The following is a 21,474-nucleotide window of genomic DNA, read 5'->3' on the forward strand; positions in this document are numbered from 1 at the left end:
CCCTCCCTCCCTCCCTCCCTCCTTTCTACTTTTTTTTTTTGCATGAATTATACTAGTTCACCAGCAAGTATTTATTCAGCACCTACTGTTTTAGAAATCAGGGGCCTGGAACCAGGGAAGTCCTTGAGTCTTTGAGGACAGGGTTCTAGAGGGGTTGTGGCACTGTGCTTAGAAAAGACAAACCTCAGTTAAACTGTGAGTGCCCAGGGCAAAACCAACTAGGTAAGGGAGCCCTCTTCTTCATGAGCAAACTCTCAGCCATTCACATCATTTTTATGGAACACTTCTCCATTCTAAATAGATCTTTCTTAAATATCTTTATTGGATAGGGTGATACATTAAAAAATATGATTTGCTTCTCTGGAAGTTATTTCCTTTAAGAAAGGGAAAAAAGAGGAATTTTCTATTTAGCTAAGAGATCTATAACTTAAAATTCTATTAAGTTATAGCTTCATTTATTGTAATAACTTTATTATTAGGCTATAACTTCAGAGTTTCAATAAACCATTAGACAAACTACAGACACAGTACATATTAGCAAAAGCCCCTCTAAAAATGTATGACATGGACATTCTCTGTATTTGAATTTAAATTCCGCCTCAACACTGCCAGAATATTTGCCAGATATCAAAGGAGCATCTAGAGTCATGATTCACAAACAAGTTCCTCCCTCACGCATCTTCCCCTCGTCTTTCCTAGCAGCTTAAAGTTTCACTCTCAACCCAGAGCAAATAGATATTTACATTCCGCAAAACTCTACAGATCCCTGAAAGAAAGGGTACCACACAACGGTATTGCTTTATATCACAACCTTACTTTGAACATTTCCGTAACCTTGATTCTTTCAAGCCATGTCTAGACACTCAAAATATCCTATGAGGGAAATCAACTTAGCACATCCTCGTGAAATGCTGCATTTTTTCACTGATGCATTTAAGTGACCTTTCCTCACCTGGTAATGGCAGGCACCTCTTAAGACTCACTCAAAGCACCCACGGCTTGCGCCTGTGTACAGCAGATCTGCCTAGTTACAGTTCCTGTTTTTCCACCTAGAATCATGATCTTCATTTCCAGAAGATACAGATTGCTTGGCATAATATATATTGACTACAGATAAATAACCGTTTAAATGTCCAGTGAAATGGTTCAGTGTGTGAAAGAGGACAGGGTCGGAACTGTCTTGTCCTTGCAGCCTTTATTAGTGGAATTCAAAATTACTTTATTATTTCTCAGATTTTGAAGCTGAGTATAAATATATCCTTTGGGCTCCATTTATACAAAAATCATCTTAAAACAAAATTATTTTCCTTCAGCAGCAATCCTCTCTTTAATACAAAACATTTCACTAATACATAAAACAACATTATATGCACAAACCGGAAGCTTTTGATATATTTTAGAAAACTGTACACTAAAGATATATGAATCAAGATTACATTTATGTTGCCTTCAACTGGTACACAATATCCAGCAAGCAATATAAATTAAGAAAAATATATACTTCTCCTTTTTCCAAAGCGAAGAAGTAAGTATTGTAACCCCACGAACAGTTCAATATTTGCCTCAGCAGTAACATATGTTCTGATGTCTCTCACATACACTAATGTATGTTCTGATGTCTCTCACATGCACTAGCCATGATTCATTCCAGAGCTGCCTGGACAGAAGTGAAATTCCTATAGCCACTGGCTTACAACTTACTTTTACATAAAGATCTTTGACTTAATATGTTATTCAAAATTTCCCTTCTTTCTTTTTCCTCTCTCTCTCTCTCTCTCTCTCTCTCTATCTCTATCTCTCGTTCTTTTTTTTTTTTTTTTGAACAGCTAAAACATGAAGAACAAATTTAACTTTTTATGATATCCCAAAAGCCATTTTAACATCTGGAATACTCGTTAGAACAATGTGTGCTTGTGTTTACAAAGTTACATCAAAGGATATTTCAGGATGACTGTGCCAGGTGATAAGGTAGACCTGCTTAAACCAGACAGCACTGACAGGGAAATAAAATCCAACCAAACCAAACCAAACCAAACCAAACCAAACCAAACCAAACCAAACCAAACCAAAGCACCCCCACAGGGTAAAATCTAGTCCTGTTTTATTGTAGGCTGAGGCATGACAGAGACTCAGCATTTCACATCTGTCCAGGCCTCCTCTCTTCTCAGAAGCCTCACGTGAACCGGATGCTCCACGCAAATGGTATTACCTTTTCTTTCTGTCAAAGCATGATGTACACCAATGTAGTTGTTGGCTCTAAGCGTTATATTTTTTATTGCAAAGTGAAGAATTGACGTGTTTTATGGAAGCGCCTTTCAAAATAAATTTGCCAAAACAGCCTCTGATTGGATTAACATTAGACACAGGCAGCTTTTAAAAGTGTGGTCATAAAATTTGTTTTAGAGAACTTTGTAAAATCGGTATTCACCTAGTCCTCTGACGAAATGCGTCAGATTCATCTATTCCTTCGTGATCCAACAAAACCACTTCTACTTTATAATCTCAGGTGAAAATGTGTTTTTAAATAACTAACCCACCACTCAGTTTTTGACACAGCTTTCAAGCAGAAGTTCACAACAGCTGGGACTAGCCAAACACATCAGTGTACTCTACAGAGAGTGACGTATTCTATCTCTGGAAGGTCAGAATACACACAGGCCAGCATCAGCACAGTAGATGACAGATTCTCGGTGAGTTCATTAACTCTTCAGGTAGATTATGCATGTTATTAAATTAGATTGTCAAATAAAGTCTCTCCATTTTTTAATGACTTACACTACCACCATCTTACCAATGACTACAGGAAGGAGAAAAGGGGTGTGTGTCCCCCTCTCTGACTCTGGTATCTAGTATCTGCATATGGTCCCTCTGTATTTTTGGAGACACTCCTTTCTGAACTAATTATGACACCTTTACAATAGGGAGTTTAGATTTAATTACCAAACTTTTAAAACACCGCAGTATTATATAGGTCAAGTGAGGACGCACCTCTCTCCTGAAACAAAGGGATCCAGAGTAATAAGATTTCAGATTTCATAGGAGAAACAGCAAAATATGTTTTGAGACTGTCATTTACTGTAACACAAATCAATATTAAATGCTTTATGCAGGAAGCACACTTTCAGAAAATGGGCCCTAAAGCTTCCTGGGATCCAGCCCTAATTACTCCAGCAGGCTTTTGCCGTTTGTCTCTCTCTTCAATTATTTACAGGGGGAAAAAAGCCAAATGGCATGGAATGAGCTATATTAAATGCTACGTAGTTGGTTTCTAACTTACTAATGGTACATAAAAATTACTAAGGTAAATGTTTCATAGAAACATGATCCCCCCCCTTTTTTTTGTTTTTCACCTGAATGTGTGTGTTTATTATTCATGGAGTTAAGTGTTGAATAGGCTTGTCCTTAAGGCACCCAATGCTGCATAATTTACATGAGTGCATCAAATATATAACACATCTAAATGGTAACACATTGATTACGTTACAAAATTTCTTCGAACAACACACCCACGGGGGGGGGGTGAGTGTGTGTGTGTGTATAAGAGAGAGAGAGAGAGAGAGAGAGAGAGAGAGAGAGAGAGAGAGAGAGAGAGAGATTGAGAGAGAATATCACCCTCAAGTTCCTAAAACAATGGCCTGCCAACCACATGGAGATGAACAAGGCGCTCTTGCCTTTGCTAGCACCTTCCAGATCCCTGGTAAGCGGGAGTCAGGAGAGCAGCAAGGAGGCCTTTGGGTGCTGGGAAATTTCTGGCCTCTGCTGACAAGTCCTTTTTACATGGACAAACACTGGGCTATGTTGTAGGTACAGAGCAACATGGACCACACACATTGAGAGGAAGAAAAGCTTTCAAGGTTGAAGCACAGACTCTTAGTACCAGTGTCCGTCTGCCAGCAAGCAATCCCCTAAAGAAAGTTCAAACACTACATCCATACCTGATTCTTTTGTGATCTAGAAGGACATGCTAAGGTGTTAACAGCTGAAGGAGGCCGCTGCACCCACCAGCACCTTCTGCTTTCCCTAACTGTGGCAGATTATTCTAGGGAGGTAAGATGCACTTTCCGTGAACCCTAATAATTTTTAAAATTAGTTTAGGAGACATCAAACTGTGGTAAAATTAGCATAGGCCCATTAACAATGTACCCAGGGTCCTTGGAAAGCCAGCCACAATTTGCCTGCCTACATGTCATCAGTGGTCCTTACCCAAGGCTGTGCCACTTTTGAGCAGAATTGGAAACACCTAAGGCAGTTTAAAAACAAAAAAGAAAAGTACATACAAAGTCACTTCTTTCTATGTCTCAAAATTTGCCCATTGTCCCTCCCATGTAAAAGCTACAGAGAAGATTAAAGGGGACATCAATGAATGCAGAGTGAACTTTGGCCACTTCTCTACCCAAAACACCAGCGTAAAAGTGGAAATCAGTAACCAGGTGAAGTGCCACACCGCACAAAGATCAGAGGCAAGGGGCGGGCGCACAGGGCCCGAGGCGGGGAGGAGACGGTCCCGGCCCCCTCCGGCCACATTCGTCGCGCGCGCGGGAGCTGGAGGGTAGTCCTGCGGGGCGGGGCGGGGCGGGGCCGGGCGGGGGGCTGCGCGCCACTCACGGGGACCCCACAGTTACTGCCCGCAGGGCGAGGCCCTGGAGAGGTCTGAAAGCTGTGCCACAAGCAGGTCCTGCCGAGAGCCCCAAGCGTCGGCCCGCCGCCAGCCTTAACTGGACGAGAGGGAGCCGCGAGGCCGCGAGACCCTTCCCTCCTCGCTGGCCAGGAAGGGGCTGGCTGTCCTTTCCTGTCTAGTCGCTCCCCCCGCTACTCTCTGTAACCCGATCGCCGCGATCGGCTCCCCGGGAAGCCGCCGCCCCGCGCGCAGCCCGGCTCTGCCCAGGCCAGCGCTATAGTTAGCAACCCCAGCACTTGCGCCCGGAGGCGGCAGGGTCGCCGTGCGCCCCTCCCCAGCCCAGCCCGGCGCGCGCCTCCGGGGTCCCTTCCTTTGGCGACCGTTTCCCGTGCCTCCTTACCTTGGCTTGCAGATACTGGGGGTAGTAATAGGTGGCGTACTGAGGGTACATCTGTTGTTTCCACACTTTGCCCATGAAGCTGGAAGGAAGCCTGCCTTGCAGGGTCGCCGACACTTTGGGTTTTCCAAGTCCCGATCTCTCCTGCCTCTCCCTTTCCGGAGGCGGCGGCGGCGGCTGCCTCGGCGGCTGCTGCTGCCACTGCTCCACCTCCCAACCGGGACCAGACGACGTCCTCCTCCTCCACCTCCTCCTCCTCCTCCTTCTGCTCTTCCTCCTCCTCCTTCTCCTCCTCCTCCTCCTTCCAGGCAGACAGAAAGACACTGCAGAGCGCAGAGGACACCCCGGACAGGGCGCTCCCAAGGAGTTTCCTCTGGGAGCCCGACTGTACCCGAGCTGCCAAGGGCTGGCGCTCTGGCCGCGCAGCGCTCCGGGAGCAGGCTGAGCCCAGCTAGGAGTGATCAATACAAGTGGAAAGTACGGCGGCGGCGGCGGCTGCGCTCGGTGCCAGGCGGCATCTGGGGTGGGTGCGCCCGATAGCGAGAGGGGAGAGGGGCTGGCTGCCGAAGCCGCGGGGGAAGGGCGGCCGGGGGCGGGGCTTGGGCGCTGCCGAGCCCGGGACCCGCTGGAGGTGAGGGCTGACTTTCCACCACTCCTCACCTCCTAGGCTCTCAAGAGAACGCACAGAATCTCTAGGAGCGGCGATCGCTTTGTGTTCAGGGTGGGAGAAGGTTTGGTAGACCCTGCTTAAGAACTGCCGAGAAGGCACCTTTAGCTTTCCCGAGTTTTTAATCTTCGCAAGTGGGGGAGGGAGGGAAAGGGGGAAAGAGGAAATCTGATTAATCTCTCACTTCCCCCAAATTCCCGGACCGGTGATTTTTTTTTTTCTCTCTCCCCACAAAGGAAAATGCTTTAATGTCCAACCACAAAGCTGGAGCCAGGACACCTGGGTTCTGTTCCACCCACACACCAGGTCACAGCACTAATTTTCTAAGTGACCTTGGGAAGGTTAGTGTCCTTCGGTTTGGTTTTCCCAGATGTGAAACCGTGCTCTTTGCGTAGACACACACACACACACACACACACACACACACACACAAACTGGCGGGTCCTTCTAAGGGAAAGATGCCAAAAAGAGAAGAATGTTATTAGAGGACACAATATAGACATCAGCTTCTCCCTGCCTTTTCTAATGCTGCCAGACAGTCTGTCAACTCCCACTCTGGAGCAAGGAAACTCCCTGAGTTTGGAATATTTTAAGGCCATTTTGAAAGTCAGGCTGGCATATTGTTGCAGTGTGCTTCGGTGACACATAGAGTCAATCTCCCTCTCTGCTTCTCTCCATCTCCTAATTGTCTCAGCTCTAGACAGCCCCAGACGAGCAGCGGTTCAGTTCACTACATAACTGGATATAATTTAATGGAGTTAATTGGTCCCTGAAGTTGCCTGCAGAAGACTTTTATATTCTAGCTCAAAAAGAGACAATACAAAATGTACAATAAGATGGGGAAGAAAATGTCCCTAAGTTGGTGTCCTTGCCCGGCTGATAAAAGACAAGGAGAAAAACATTTATTGAACATAGCTCTGTTGCTTTGTTTCATCTTGTTTTTTATTGTTGTTTTGTTTTGTTCTTTTACCTTGTTTTGTTTTGATTTGTTTTTTTGAGTCATTTCTCAGTACAAGGTAAATCTAACCAACCAGGGATGCATGATTTTCTTCAGTATTCAGATCTTTATATGATTATATTTTAAGACAGGCTTTTAAAATGATAAAACAGTGAGCTGGAACCCCTATCTTTATATGATTTAGACAAGTTTCTAGGTCATACAGTTTTTCTTTTTTGAAAAAAAAAAAACAGATACAGTTCATGTGAACACAATTTGAACGTGTCAGGAGGCAGCTCATGCACTTTCTCGTTCATCGATATAAAATCTCACGAGGAAATTAGATTTACTTAGTTTCTGTCACATGCGGGGCACTATGGAGATTAATGCCAACCTGCAGGTTAGAGTGGTCCAGTGTCTAACTAGGAGAGATGAAAATGTTCCTCAGATTGGTTCCATATGAGAACGCTTCGGTTTTTAAGTAAAGAACTAGATAACGCCCCATACTGGGGAACCCAGAGAGACTAGTAATAATGGTTTTGAAGGTGACTGACTGAAGAGAAATAAGTTGAGAAAGAACTCAGTCTAGGTTTGAAAGACACAGGAAATTGCCAAAGTGAGACTGTTCTACTTACTATTTTTTTTTCCTCCTGGATGATGAAAATCCAGTCCATTTTCAAGAGGCCAAAAGCAGACCCAGACGTATATAGAGGTTTGATTTATGACTGAGCCAGTATTATAGGGCAGTGGGCAAAGAATGAACTTTTCAATAAATGATTCTGGGTCAATCGGTTATCCACATTGGAAAATAAAATAAAATAAAATAAAGGCCTGCCCCACAAATATCAAAGATGGGGACTCCAGCTGCATTAAAGCTTACACTCAAAAGGCCCAAATTGCAAAGCTGTTAGGGGACAACAGGAGGAATAGCCATCTGATCCTGATGTGGAGGAAGATTAATAAGGGGAAAGAGAGTGTTAGATTATTGAGATACTTGGTTTGTAGAGTGAGCCTAGAAAGAATAAGAAAACGAGCCTCCCAAATAATTACCTTTACTTATAACTACAAAGGGTTATTATGCACAATCTATAGAGAGGTTCTCCAGAACAACATGAAAAAAAGAGAAAAACCTTGCTAGAATAAAATGGATTTTTTTTTTAATTCACAAAGGGAGACCAGCAAATGAAGATACTAACACTCAATTAGTAATATGGTAATTCCGAGAAGGTGACATTTTACTCTTTGCCAAGCTGGCAACAAACAAACAAGCAAAATAAACAAAAACAAAACAAAACAAAACACCCCGACAATGAAAATGATGCTAGCAGGTGAAGGATGGAGGAGGAGATTCTGGAGTGTTGACCAGAGTAATATCAGAAGCATGTGTTGGTACTGTCATCAGTGAAGAACATGGTTTGCTGTTATCCAACTTTATATGCTTTGTCCTACAACGCAGCTGCAGGCACAAACATATTCAAGAGTCTTCTATAGATGCACCAAGAAGCGTGCACAGGAATCTTCATGGACCACTCAAAGTAACTCAAATGTCCACCAAGCATACAATACTTAAAAAGTCCTTGGTATCTGGACACAAGGAGACACTACAACAGAAAAAGAAATGACCACAGGAAGAACACCAGTACACATCATTTCAAGTTCAATGCTGAGCAAAAAAGCAAGTCAAGGGGCTGGAGGGTCGGTTCAGCAGTTAAGAGTGTACACTGTCCCTTCAGAGGACCCAGATTTGGTGCCCAGAATCTAAGGGTTGGCTCCTAAACACCTGCAACTCTAACTCCAAGAGATGCATTGCCCTCTTCTGGCCTCCACAGACTCCTGTGCGTATGTGTGCATACCCACACATAGACACGGACACACACAGACATGCACATACCTACTTATAAAATCTGTTTTAAAAGAAGCAGCAAGTCAATAATACACAGGACATGATTCCATTTTTATGAGCTTCAAAAGCAGAAAAACTAAACAGTGTGTAAAAAAATAAGCATATAAATAATTTTTAAAGCATAAATAAAACATAGCTAATATAAACATGGAATTCTAATAATGATTCTGTCTATCTGAGCAGAAAGTTGGGAGTAAGCAGTAAGGGACCAAGGATGACTCTGGATTGTAGATGTATATGAATAAATTTCAATATATTCTCTTTAGCCATATGTTTATGTACACACACACACACACACACACACACACACACACACACACACGCTGCATCTCACCCAAATACATTTTTAAAACAAAAACCAGTTAAACATGGTTGTTTCCAAATAAATGCAAAAGTACAGACAGTAGAATAATGACCTTACTTTTCCTAATTTCCTAGTTTCAATTCTACCACCTCTTTCTCTCTCTCATACACACACCTTATTTTTATTTTCCTAGAGTCATTAAAAAGAAAGTGGCGTATGCCTTTAATCCCAGCACTCGGAAGGCAGAGGCAGGTGGATTTCTGAGTTCGAGGCCAGCCTGGTCTACAAAGTGAGTTCCAGGACAGCCAGGGCTATACAGAGGAACCCTGTCTCAAAAAACAAACAAAAAACCAAACCAAACCAAACCAAAACAACAACAACAACAAAAAACCCAAAACAAAACAAAACAACAAAAAAAGAAAATCTCTAGTGCCCTTTAACCAATAAGAGTATTGTCTAATATTATCACACCTAATAAATTTAACCATACTTGGTTAGCATCAGTATCAGTTGACTCCTAGTGTTTGATCATTTTATTTCCATTGTCAAAAATTCCTTTTTGTAGTTTGATTATTTAAATCTTAATGAAATGATGTGGCATATCAATTTGGTTTATGTGTTTCTAAGTGTCATTCAATATCTAAAACCTCACTCTGACTCTCTTTTTTTTTAAATTGGTAGTTATTTGTCAAAGGATTTGAAACATTTGTCCTATAGATTTTCCCACCTGGCTGACTGCAACATTGTAGCAGTATTTCAAGAGATGGTTAGGCTCTAAAAGTTTGACTAGATGCACATTTACCTTGGGGTCAAAGAATACTTTTAAAGTGGGACTATCCAGTTCAGGGTCTGTACCATTGGAGACAACCAAGGATGTGATGTCTGTTTCATTCTTGGTAATGGTCTTAGCATGTATCAGTGTGGTTGTTATCAGTCTGACTTATGTAGTGTAAAGATACCCCATCAACCATTCACAGTCCAGTTTTAATATTTAGAAGTTACCCAAGCACATTATTTCAGTAGGAGCTACAAACTTGGGGCTAATTTTAGCATTCTGCCTGTATTTATTTGGAAAGTGTCTTTGGAGGAGTTTTTTCTCCAACTCTTTGGTTAACTTAAATATTGTTTCTTTCATTTGACAAGTTCAGAATATTGTTTTGTTTCCATAGGAAAACCTAAAGGTTATCATTGTGAACATTTTGATTTCATGGACTTTATACAATTTGGGTATAAAGCCTTTACATCATCATTTTTGTAGATGCTCAAACTGTCCCACCATTGATCAGTGGGAGCCATTTGAATTAGCTGCTGGTCTTTTTACCAGACCCAAATAGTCTTTTATAATTTTTCTATACTTTTAGCATATTAAGGTTGTTCCAGGGGTTTATGCAGTTTTGTTCAGATTATAAGGAATCATTTGTGATGGATATCATGCTTTGCTTTTAAAACTTTAAAACTTAAATTGCTTTTTAAAAGTTAAGTTACAACAATAACAGTGTTTAAAATATATTCTATGTGCTTACCACATCTGGAGCAAAGAGCTCGAAAAGACTTCCCAATGAAATCTAATGCCTACATGACTCTTGAAGAGACCAAGCCACTGAGTGCTCTGAGCCCTGAGAAGGTTTTGTGTTTACACCTTCATCCAGGTTGAAGAAACATTTTCTATGAGCAGGACATTGGGAAGACAGTGAAATTGTTATGTTCTTTATGAGACTTAGGGCTAAGGATAGTGACAGAGACAAGATATTGACAAAGCACTGTTAAAAATCTATGAAGAGCACAAGAGACCAATGGGAGGAGATTGGAAGCTAGGGTACGAATTTTAGGTCATGGAGGGAAAGTCCTGCTTGAGTACAGGGTAAGAATGGGTTAGCAGAAAGGAGTTTATATGGGTGAAAATTAAAGCCTGGAGGCAGAAACTAGTTTGTCTGGACTCTTCAATATGTTTTCTTTTTATAAACAAAGGTAAACATTTTTGTTATAGTAAATCAGAAGCAGACTAATCGAATTATTTTTGATCAAGGCCACCCCTCATGTCATTTGTCTGAACATATTGAAATAAGTGAATGATAAAATGAGTCATTTTGCTACATAAAGCCCTTGTGCTCAAGCATCAGTAGATTATCTGTGGGATTTAGGTTCAAGAGAAAATACTTTATGCAAAAAATAGAACTTACTGATTGGTGGGTTGTCTTCCTTCCATACGCCATGTGAGGTATGGGTACAATACATGTCAAAATGCTTAAAAAGAAATGCTACAGAGTTTCTATAAGACAGAAATATGCCTGCCACAGATAGATGCCAGAGTTCTTAGAGGGCTGAACAAATAATGATGCAGATTAAAGGAATCAATACCCCAAATCAATAATATGGTTTTGTTGTGAATTGGGTGTTGTCTTACAGTCTTCAAGAAAGATTATCTCTAAATCTTCTGGTCTGATGTCTGCATTCTCTTATATTCAGATTTCATTTTGTGGATCCTGGAGTTATACATGTCAAACCTTGAGTGTCACCAGGGGTGATTTTCTATTCTTACAGTCTCAGAACCTTAGAGTTGAGGGTAGGAATCTGGTGAGTTTGAGGCCATTCAAGCTATATAACAAGACTGCCTCAAAACAAAACTACTTGCAACAAATAAACATCAAAAGATCTTCTGAACACTCTGTGTTGCTGCTAAACAAAAGTAGTTAGTTTGTAAATAGTAATGTATATTTTAAAAGACCATGAAGAGCAATATAAGAATTCTTAGTGTGCATACCTCACCAGACTCTGACATGCACTGATGGTTCATACTTCTTAGCCCAACTCATGACTCTTGTCTTCAGTAGCTCTTCCATTCCTAAGATTCCACAGTTACTTCCTGTCTTGACAGCTCTCTTTTCTTATCCATACAGACTTCTTCCAAATGTCATTCTGTACAACTCCAACCAGCTCTAGACTCCTGTGCACCTTTCAAACCTCTTCACCTGGCTCACCTCTACTCTGTCCTTAACCTTGAGATCCTCAGGCCTTCCTTTGGGTTGAACATGCCATCCAGTGTGAGCTGTTCTCTGACTTGAATCATATGAAGTCACCTAGAAGATAGGGATATGTTTAGAACAGAGCGGGCGGGGTGGGGTGGGGGGGAGAGTTAAAGTTGGAGAATTCTGGGTAAAAAGATTAGTCTGTGTGCATGTTATATGCTCCTATAAATATAACTGAGAGTTTGCAAATAATTCGATATGATTTAGAATGTCAAGCACATGCTGCTATGGTCTGAATGGTTCTCAAATTCATGTGTTGAAACTTAATCTCATTTGTGGGTGCTGTAAAGAGGTTGGCCTTTTTAGGACGTAATAAAATAATAAGGGCTATACCTTAAATTATCTTAATTATCCATTGCTGTTTGAAAAATTGCTTCCTGGATTTAGCCACTCAACATTCTTTCATATGGTTTTTGAGGGTCAGGAATTTGGAGGTGGCTTAGCTGGGTGGTTCTGGCTCAGGGTCTTTCATGAGATCAATGGCATCTCTTGGAGAAGCCACCTGAAAGCTTGCCTGGAACTGAAGGATCCAGTTCCAGGCAGTTGGCTAATAGCTTGTTGTATGTGTGCATATTTGTGGAAATACTCACAACAGGACAGCTAGCTGCTTCAAAAGTGATTGAGGAACAGGGAAGGGGCCTGTGCACATGGCTAACCAAGACAGAAGCTGGACTTTCTTTCTACAGCCTCATCTCAGAAGTGAAATACACTCAACTCTGCCTATTCTATGAGAGATAATGTGTCGGAGGGACTGACTATGCAGGAAGGAGGTAGGGTATTCAAGGCTGCGTTGGAGGTTCACTGCCATGACAATGTGTGCTGAATAGGCTTCCATTACCTAACTGCTTCACTCACCCTACCTGTTCATTCGGTAAACACCATATGCCACATGGATGCTGAGTCAAGGGGTTACCCACCAGGCAATTGGTCCTCACTCCCTTCTTCCCCTACAAAGACTTTGGAAACTAGAAGTTTGATTTTCCTATTTGAGTTACTAATTGTGAATATTTCACTCAAATGCAACCATATATCACATGACCTTGCTGTCAGTGCCCTTTCACTTTGCATGCTGTTTTGCTGGGCTCATCCACAATATAGTGTCCATGCTTTATTCTTTCTGATTGATGAATAGAATTCTGTTATACATACATAGTACATACATAAGTCATGTATATACATATATATATACATACAACATACAAACATCATATATATTATATATACATCATATATAGATGCATCATATATAGTACAACATACATACAAACATCATACATACATATATCACACATAGATACATCATATATATGATACAAACATCATACTTACAAACATCATGCATGCATACATTATATATACATATATACATACATCATAAATGCAAACCATACATATATACATCATACATATACCATACATGCATGTACCATATATACATACACCATATATACATACATCATACCTACATACATATATGCATATATCACATTCTACTAAAGCATTCAACTGTTGATGGACATTTAAGGTGGTTGCATCTCTGGCTACCATGAATAGTGCATATACACCTGTTCTTAGTTTTCTTTTTTTTAAAATAAGAATACTGGCTTTGAGATGCCAGTAGATATCTTAGTGAATGTATATAGTGTGGAGTCGATATTGGTATCTGCAGCTAAGAGGAAACAACAGAGATGGAGCAAGACTTGGGAGTCAGTCTTGGTATATGAGTTGTGGTCGAACTGAGACAGTGAGTGGGATCATCTCAGGAGAGAACACACACACAAAGCAGTGGATGAAAGGAAGGAGCAAAGTTGTGGTGTTTCTAGTATACAAGAGCTGGGTTAAACACCAAACTATCATACATAAGGCAGAGATTCTCAACTACCATTGTCCTTAAGACCTTGTTGAATCAAGTTTCCCTTAAATAACTTATATAAGTTTTAAAACCATTTTTATTATCAAGAAATCTCACCATTCTAGGTGCTCAGAATATAAGTTATGGCATAAAGAATGCACCTTCAGCCCTGTAGACTATGGATAATATTTAGTCAGTGCTCCACAAGACAAATAACTCCTTCAACATCTTTAATATTGACTAGATAACCCAGGACATTCTGCTTTTGAGTATTTTTCTAACAGTGAGATGCACTCTAGGTCTCCTGTAATTGACTGCATTGTGACGCAGCATTATGATTCAGCTGAAGGTGCTGTCTCATACGCTCTGCCAAGGTCCTGGAGTCTACCTTCCTTTAAAGGACTGCAGTGTTGTACTGCTGTTTAAAAGGGAGTAAGAAAAATCCCTATTGATGTATTGGTATCAGTATCTTTGACTTGTTTCACAGTGTTCTCAGGCCCATTTACTTGTTTTTATATCTGTCTTATCATTCCTCTTATTGTGTCAGTAGGGACAATTTTAATTTCTGAACATACATTAAGGTCACCTTCTCATTTTTTCTATTAAAATGCTTTGTTCCACATATGTCTCTAAGAACACTTTAAATTTCCTCTCTGTGTAATAAGCATAAATAATCATGTCATATTTTCTATCTTCCCAGAATTGAGAACTTTCCCAATTTCATTTCAACACTGAAAGGAGATACTGAACAATAGTGGGAACCAAAAATTCACCCCAGTGTGGTGGCTTTCCATTAGAATGATGCTAAGCTGTTCACCTGCACCTCAGGGGATATTATTCTCCATCAAATTATGTTCTTAGGATTGCATGAGCCTTTCCATGTCTGTGGCCCTCTCCCTCTAATGGATATTGGAGCATAAGCAAGACTATAAATCTGTCTAGAGGGCTGAATTTCATCTCATAGGGACCCCAATTGTTTCCACTTCCTGTATGCACGACACAGCATGCAGTGATTGTAAACCATCCAATCCTTGTCAGGACTTCCTGTACTTGGTATATGCTGTGATGGACACAGCAACGATAATGAAATGCAAGTAATCCCGGACTGTCAAGATGCTTGTGACGGAATTTTCTGTACACGGAGGATGCCTGGCCTAAGGGGAAGGGGGAAGTCTAGCGTTCAGAAGGACAGTCCCTGCATCCTGATGCGTAGAAGGAAGGAACTCAGATGCCGAGATAATGTGATTAGGGGGCTATGGTGAGTGCGGTGTGGAATGATTAGGGTGCCCCCACTCTTCCCAAGGCTGGTCTCTTCTGTTCTCAGAGGTAAGAGTCAGCACCTTTTTGTGCTGGGCAGGAAGACTAGATTGGCTGTAAATTTCTGTGTATCTGGCTTATTTGGTGCCCTCTAAGCCCCTGGGTAATTGATGCTGGTAGAGAATGGGCAAAGTATGCCCATCAAGTTCCTAGTCCGTCTTGTATGACTCCATGTCTTACACTTGGTGTCTCTCACACAATGTCAGCCACTTACAAAACATTGTCTCCCTTAATCCCCACAATCTCCCTGCTTCGTAGGTTACTAGGTTTGCATTTGCAGATGACAAGACAAACCTGTGTAAGATTACATCTTGCCAAGGCTTCGGGGTAGAGGAATCAGGACTTGAATTGAATTCATCCTCAGTGCATTGTGCCTCATTTCACTGTATTCATAGAGCCAGAGGAAGAGACGGCTATTTGGTTTAATTTTACAACTACTTTGGAATTTAGTACAAACTCTCTGCAACACTGGATTTTTAGCCACCTTTGTCTTTACAAAGCTTCTCCTGATCACAAATATATACAGTTAGTCCTCACAAACTGTATATATATAAATATATATACAGTTTCAGGGGTTTGGGTTCATCATTCTCATGTAATATTCTTCTCCCCACTTTTCTTTCCTTCTTTTTTTGTAGTACTGGGATCAAAGCCAGATGCAAACACGACGGCTAAGCCCTAAGACATGCTCCCAGCCCATCTCTTCTTTTAAATTTGCTCTTCTGACAGGGTAGAGTTTTTACAGTTATAATTTTAGTAACAATACAATAGATATGCTTGCTAAATGTTCAATCATTAAAAAAAATTCTTGTCCTTTCGGCCGCCGCAGCCATCTTCCAGTAACTCACCAAAATGACGAACACAAAGGGAAAGAGGAGAGGCACCCGGTATATGTTCTCTAGGCCTTTTAGGAAACATGGCGTTGTTCCTTTGGCCACATACATGCGAATCTACAAGAAGGGTGATATTGTAGACATCAAGGGAATGGGCACTGTTCAAAAAGGAATGCCCCATAAGTGCTACCACAGCAAAACCGGAAGAGTCTACAATGTCACCCAGCATGCCGTGGGCATCATTGTCAACAAGCAGGTTAAGGGCAAAATTCTGGCCAAGAGGATCAATGTGCGGATTGAGCACATCAATCACTCAAAGAGCAGGGACAGCTTCCTGAAGCGGGTGAAAGAGAACGACCAGAAGAAAAAGGAAGCCAAAGAGAAGGGCACCTGGGTGCAGCTGAAGTGCCAGCCTGCGCCACCCAGAGAAGCACACTTTGTGAGGACTAATGGAAAAGAGCCTGAGCTGTTGGAGCCCATTCCATACGAATTCATGGCCTAATGTACACAAAGAAATAAAATACCAGCACCAGGACTGTGAAGTGTTTTCCTTAAAAAAAAAAAAAAAATTCTTAAACGCATCAAGGAGGTTCAAATAGCAAAAAAAATTGAACCCTATTTTTGAAAATTAGCATATAATCAAAGAAAGAAAGAAAGAAAGAAAGGGAAAAGGGAAATGATTTTTCAAAATAAGAGAATTCCCTTAAAAAGCAACACTCCCATTACAAGATCCACTTTCTCAAAATTAAGAGTTCCTCTCACGTGTATATGAAGATCTGCAGTCCTTGGTAGCAAAATCATGGCCACTACAGTGACTGTGTCAAACAATGGTAGCCATCTGTTCTAGGCATTGCTCAGTTTCAGAAACCCACAGGAGTAAAGAACATGGTACTTTATAGACTCCAGGCACTCAGGGAAATTTCTGAAGGGGCTTTCTCTCATCCACTGGCATGCGTCGGTCCAAATGCTGCTAGAATCATGTGTTCTCACAGGTCAGGATACTGTGCCATCATCTATTCTAGTCCATCCTGCTCCCTCTAGTTGAGGCCACACCCAAGCTAGGGAGACAGATGAGACTCTATTTTTAACAAGATGCAGAGCCTGGGAGTGTCTCTCATTTGTTCAGCAACCCCATTTCAGAAACTAGCCACACATCCAATTTAATTTTGACACTATGAATGGAGAACCTCTGCACACCTCTTAAAACTTTGTATCTATTACGGTCATCTTTTATGAATTTAAACTTAACAAAATAATAAATAGAGATTAAAGAAACAAATGTATCTCTTATTTTCTATGGTATTAAATATCCTAGCATATTGTCATGTCATAACATTACAACACATACCACCATACTTTCTATGGAAAACATTAAAAATTTAAACTGTAAATATAGACGTTATGTGTCTGTAGACATTTAACTAGAAAGAAATGATGATATACAAGAGAAAAGATAATGATATGCATTACTCATCCAAATGATGTCCTTCTTGCTTGTGTTGGATTAGATTACATCTAAGGTACACAGTAGTGATGACCCCTTACTCTTTCCACACACAGAGTTAAGTTTTATTGTTGTCTAATGAGGTCAGATGGCTTTGGAGAGAAAACAAATCATTGCCTACCATTCTGCTAATTTTCTACTAGTTGCCTCTCATTGTCTTTTATTTTAGTTCCTTTTAAATATAAGAAAATTGGGCTGGAGAGAGCTCAGTCAATAAAGTGCTTGCCTTGCAAGCATGAGAATCAGAGTTTGATTCCCCAGGATACTTGTTTTGTTTTGTTTTGCTGTTGTTTGTTCGTCTTTAAGCCAGTTGTGGTGATGGATGCTTGTAATCCTGACATTGGGGAGGCCAAGATGATTGATGGAGAGATAGATAGATAGATAGATAGATAGATAGATAGATAGATAGATTGATAGATAATCAGAAAGCTGAAAATAATTAGAGGATATTTAAAAGGATAAAGATTAGACAAGAAAGGACAGCCAAGGTTGTCTGATGGTCTCTACAAGCACACACACACACACACACACACGTTTGTGAATCCTAGATACATAAATAGATGATAGATAAGTAGGTAGGTAAGTAGGTATGTTAGGTAGGTAGATAGATAAATGACAGATAAATAGATAATAGGCAGATGATTGATGGAGAGATAGATAGATAGATAGATACATAGATAGATACATAGATAGATTGATAGATAGATAATCAGAAAGCTGAAAATAATTAGAGGATATTCAAAAGGATAAAGATTAGACAAGGAAAGAAGTGACGATTTAATTCATACCTGATGAATGTCCCTCACTGTCATCAGTCTCTGTTCTCCGTGGTGCCCAGGGAAAAATTCAAATGCTTCTCTTGTGAGACTCTTTCTTACCAGAGATGCCTCCTCATCGCACCTTGCATTAATTGCTTTCCCTTAGACCAGTTCACTTAATAAATCATCCTCAAAAGAGATTATTTTCCTCTAGCATCAACATTCTGATAGGCCTTGCTTCCTCTTTCCTTTTTCTCCTCCAATTTCTGTCTGAAAGACTATGAACAAAAATGTAGACAATTCTCTTGATTTCTGCCTTCCCGTCTGTTTGTTTTTGTACTGAAACAGATATGCAGCCACAGGTACTAGATAAGAAACGTCGATCAGATCGAACCATTCTGCACATGATTAATTTTGTTGTGAGCAAAATAGAATCTGTTTTCTGAGCTCTTCTGGCAGCTGCAGTAGGAGGCTATCCCTACTCTGAAATCATCTGTTTCTGTGTAATAAAGTCTGTCTTGGTTGAAACACTTTGTTTCTATGCTCATGCCACAGCCCCTTCTGAGCTTTCCACAATGGTATTTTCTTTTCTTAAGAAAACAGTTAGCTATCATCACTTCAACTTGTCTTGATGTAGTCTTAGGAGAGACCCTTATAACAGAGTCAGACCTTAGGTTGCAAGTTCTAACAAATTTTGAGAATTAACTTTAGTGAAACAGAGCAAGAGAGGGTAAGAGTCTGAGTTAGATGGTGTAAAAAAAAAAATAGAAAGACAAAACAGAAAATAATAAATCTTTCTCAGTAGACTCTGGTAAAATGTCTACAAACTCCTCAAGGGCAATGAAATCTTGTATCTTATGAGTGTTGGGGCCCCAGATGATCTACAAATCCTGATAAGTGGTTAATAGGTCGGAAGACTCAGGAGATGTAACAAAAGATGAATTTGATGATCATATGGCATTATGTGTGTCTGCTCTTGGCGAATTCAGGTGTGGATTTGGACTTTCTCTGGTTCTATTCTTAATCTAGTTAAAATTTCTGATTTATCTAGTTAATTTTTCTGACTTGATTGAGATGTAAGAGGCAATGACAATGACATACCTGTGTATGTGTGCTATGTGACTCTTGAACTGTCTTCTTTGTAATCAATGATTACCACAGTTGTGCTGATAGCATCCTTACCATCTGCTCTGAATTGCTGGGTGGTCACAGGGTAAAGCTACTTAACTTTTGTTGTGCCTCAGTTTCCTCACTGCAAGACAAGCACAATAACCATCCCTATACATATGTTGTTAAATTAATTGGTAGCTTAAAAAATCACTTAGAAGAGTAATAAGACACTCTATATTATCTATGGTAACTAACTTCAAGAGGCTATGAATGCCATGGCTAGATCTCAATGCCATGGCTATCTCAATGCCATGGCTAACACCACCAGCTTGGAAAACTGAAGTGCTTGAAAATAGTTAAGAGAATAAGAAACCTTCATATAATATCTATATTCCAGATAGTCCAGAAAGTCTTGGGAGACATGTAGACAAGAGGAATTTTCCCTTTATTGATCTAAGTTCCCACTATTTTGTAATGTCAGGTTCAGTTACCCATCTTGAAGAGTCTCAGAAGCCATTCTTATTCTTCGTGAGGAGGAAAGAGCTAGATTGGTCTGATCAGAGCTGTAAAGGGCAGGATGGGTTAATGTCTTTCCATCTTCTAAGCCAGAGCTTCTCACATGTAGGTCATAACCCCTTTGTGGCAGTCACCTAAGACCATCAGAAAACGCAGATATTTCCACTACTATTCGCAACAGTAGCAAAATCACAGTTATGAAGTAGCATTGACACTAGTTTTATGGTTGGGGGTCACCACAGCATGAGGAACATAAAGTGTCACAGCATTAGAAAAGTCTAGAACCACTGTTGTAAGCTTTCTTGAGTAAAAGCCAACTTGCCTATTGACCGACTTGTCACTTTCTCTACTTACATGTAGAGTTTCATCTGTGTCCTGACACTTGTTAACACGTTACTAAGTTGAAGACTTCTTTGGATAGCATGAAGCAGTCAAAAATAGTCCCTAGGACCTGAGTTAGAGAGATGACTTAGTGGTTATGAGCATTTTGCTCTTTCAAAGGACCTAGGTTCAGTTCCCATTACCCACAGACTGGTTCATGACTATCTGTTACTCCAATTCTGGGGGAATCTGATTCCCTTTTCTGAATGCACATGCATATGTACAGGCAAACATACCCATAAAATAAATAAGACCTCTTTTTGAAAAAAAAAAAAATCAGTAGGATTCTGAAAACGTCTTTGTATTCTTCATGTCACATCTAGAAATTGTTCATTTTAAAGGACCTTAGCAGATCTGAACACTTGTTTTGACTACTTATTAATTTATTACCTAACCATTTACTGATAACCCTGTCTAAGAACTTGGCGAGTAAACGCTGAGAGTTTAGTATTAACTTCTCACATCTTCACTATTGTTTGATATACTCAAAGCTTCTCTGTAGGTTCGAAATCAACACTTGTGATACCGATGTATCAATTGCACACTCCTGAAGAACACTGAAGAGCTCCAGTCCCCATCACTAATGCTTTCAGTCAAACAAAGGACGGTCTGCCGGCTCACTTCATACGGCACATGCCGCTCTTTTTGCAGCCCATTTATTGCCTTTTAGAATCTTTCTTACATTTTCCTTTGTTTTTCATGTTTGTCTTCTTAATTGGCAACATTACTATTCAAAATGACCCCAAGTGTACTGCTAAAATGCTGTTTTGTGATCCTAGCAGCAAGAAAACTGCATTGTATGGTATGCAGAAAATCCACACGCTACAAGCTTTATCTAAGCATGCATTGTACAGGGTCAGCAGCGAGTGCAGTGCTAATGGATCAATACTATTACATTTTTGGAAAAATAAAGAGGAAATTCCCCAGTGTTCCCAAGAGACCATGGTAAGAGGGACTCAAGTGGCTCTAGTGAGTGATGAATTTGGGTAAAGTGACAGAATTTGTTCCTTCAAGGGACAATAAGTTGTGGAGCTAACCAACAAAGAAATTTACAGTCACATTTGGCTGGGTCAGGAAAATGTTAATATCCTCTTGACTAATCTATTATCATAAAGAAATGCTGTATCTAATTATTTTCAAAGAAATAACATGTTAAATATAGTGTCTTTAAATAATACAGAAAACAGGAATGTGAATTAATTTATTAAGGGAAGGCTGAGGCTGAGGGATGCATTAATGCCTTAGGAGCCAGGGCTCAGTTCTCACTAATCTGTGTGCAGCGACTTTCTAGAACTATCTACCATGAAGAACAAGAAGAACATGAAGAAAAACTAATTCATGAGTTCAGTAT

The 21,474-nt window shown here is 40.4% G+C and overlaps 1 protein-coding gene, 1 long non-coding RNA gene and 1 pseudogene across 4 annotated transcripts in view; 1 reads left to right on the forward strand and 2 right to left on the reverse strand.

Moving 5' to 3' along the window:
* Positions 1 to 5,554, reverse strand: part of Rbms1 (RNA binding motif single stranded interacting protein 1) — a 214,857-nt gene extending 209,303 nt beyond the window's left edge. The window contains exon 1 of one of the 2 annotated variants that reach the window (XM_021184324.2): positions 5,019 to 5,272. In XM_021184324.2, the coding sequence (XP_021039983.1) occupies positions 5,019 to 5,093 (75 nt within the window). In that variant the 5' untranslated portion in view covers positions 5,094 to 5,272. Of the gene's footprint in view, positions 1 to 5,018 lie in introns of both variants that reach the window. The other variant, XM_021184334.2, reaches the window with a different exon arrangement.
* Positions 5,555 to 6,730: 1,176 nt separating this feature from the next.
* On the reverse strand, positions 6,731 to 18,240 carry LOC110289935. Its single transcript, XR_002377391.1, has 4 exons — positions 18,147 to 18,240; positions 11,007 to 11,903; positions 10,350 to 10,549; positions 6,731 to 8,220 (listed from the first exon to the last, which is right to left on the reverse strand). It is a non-coding gene; the product is annotated as an uncharacterized LOC110289935 (long non-coding RNA).
* Positions 15,839 to 16,408, forward strand: LOC110289934 (annotated as a pseudogene). Its single transcript, XR_002377390.1, has one exon. The product of XR_002377390.1 is annotated as a 60S ribosomal protein L21 pseudogene (transcript).
* Positions 18,241 to 21,474: the final 3,234 nt, after the last annotated feature.

This window comes from Mus caroli, chromosome 2 (genome assembly GCF_900094665.2).
Source record: "Mus caroli chromosome 2, CAROLI_EIJ_v1.1, whole genome shotgun sequence".
Lineage (NCBI taxonomy): Eukaryota > Metazoa > Chordata > Mammalia > Rodentia > Muridae > Mus > Mus caroli.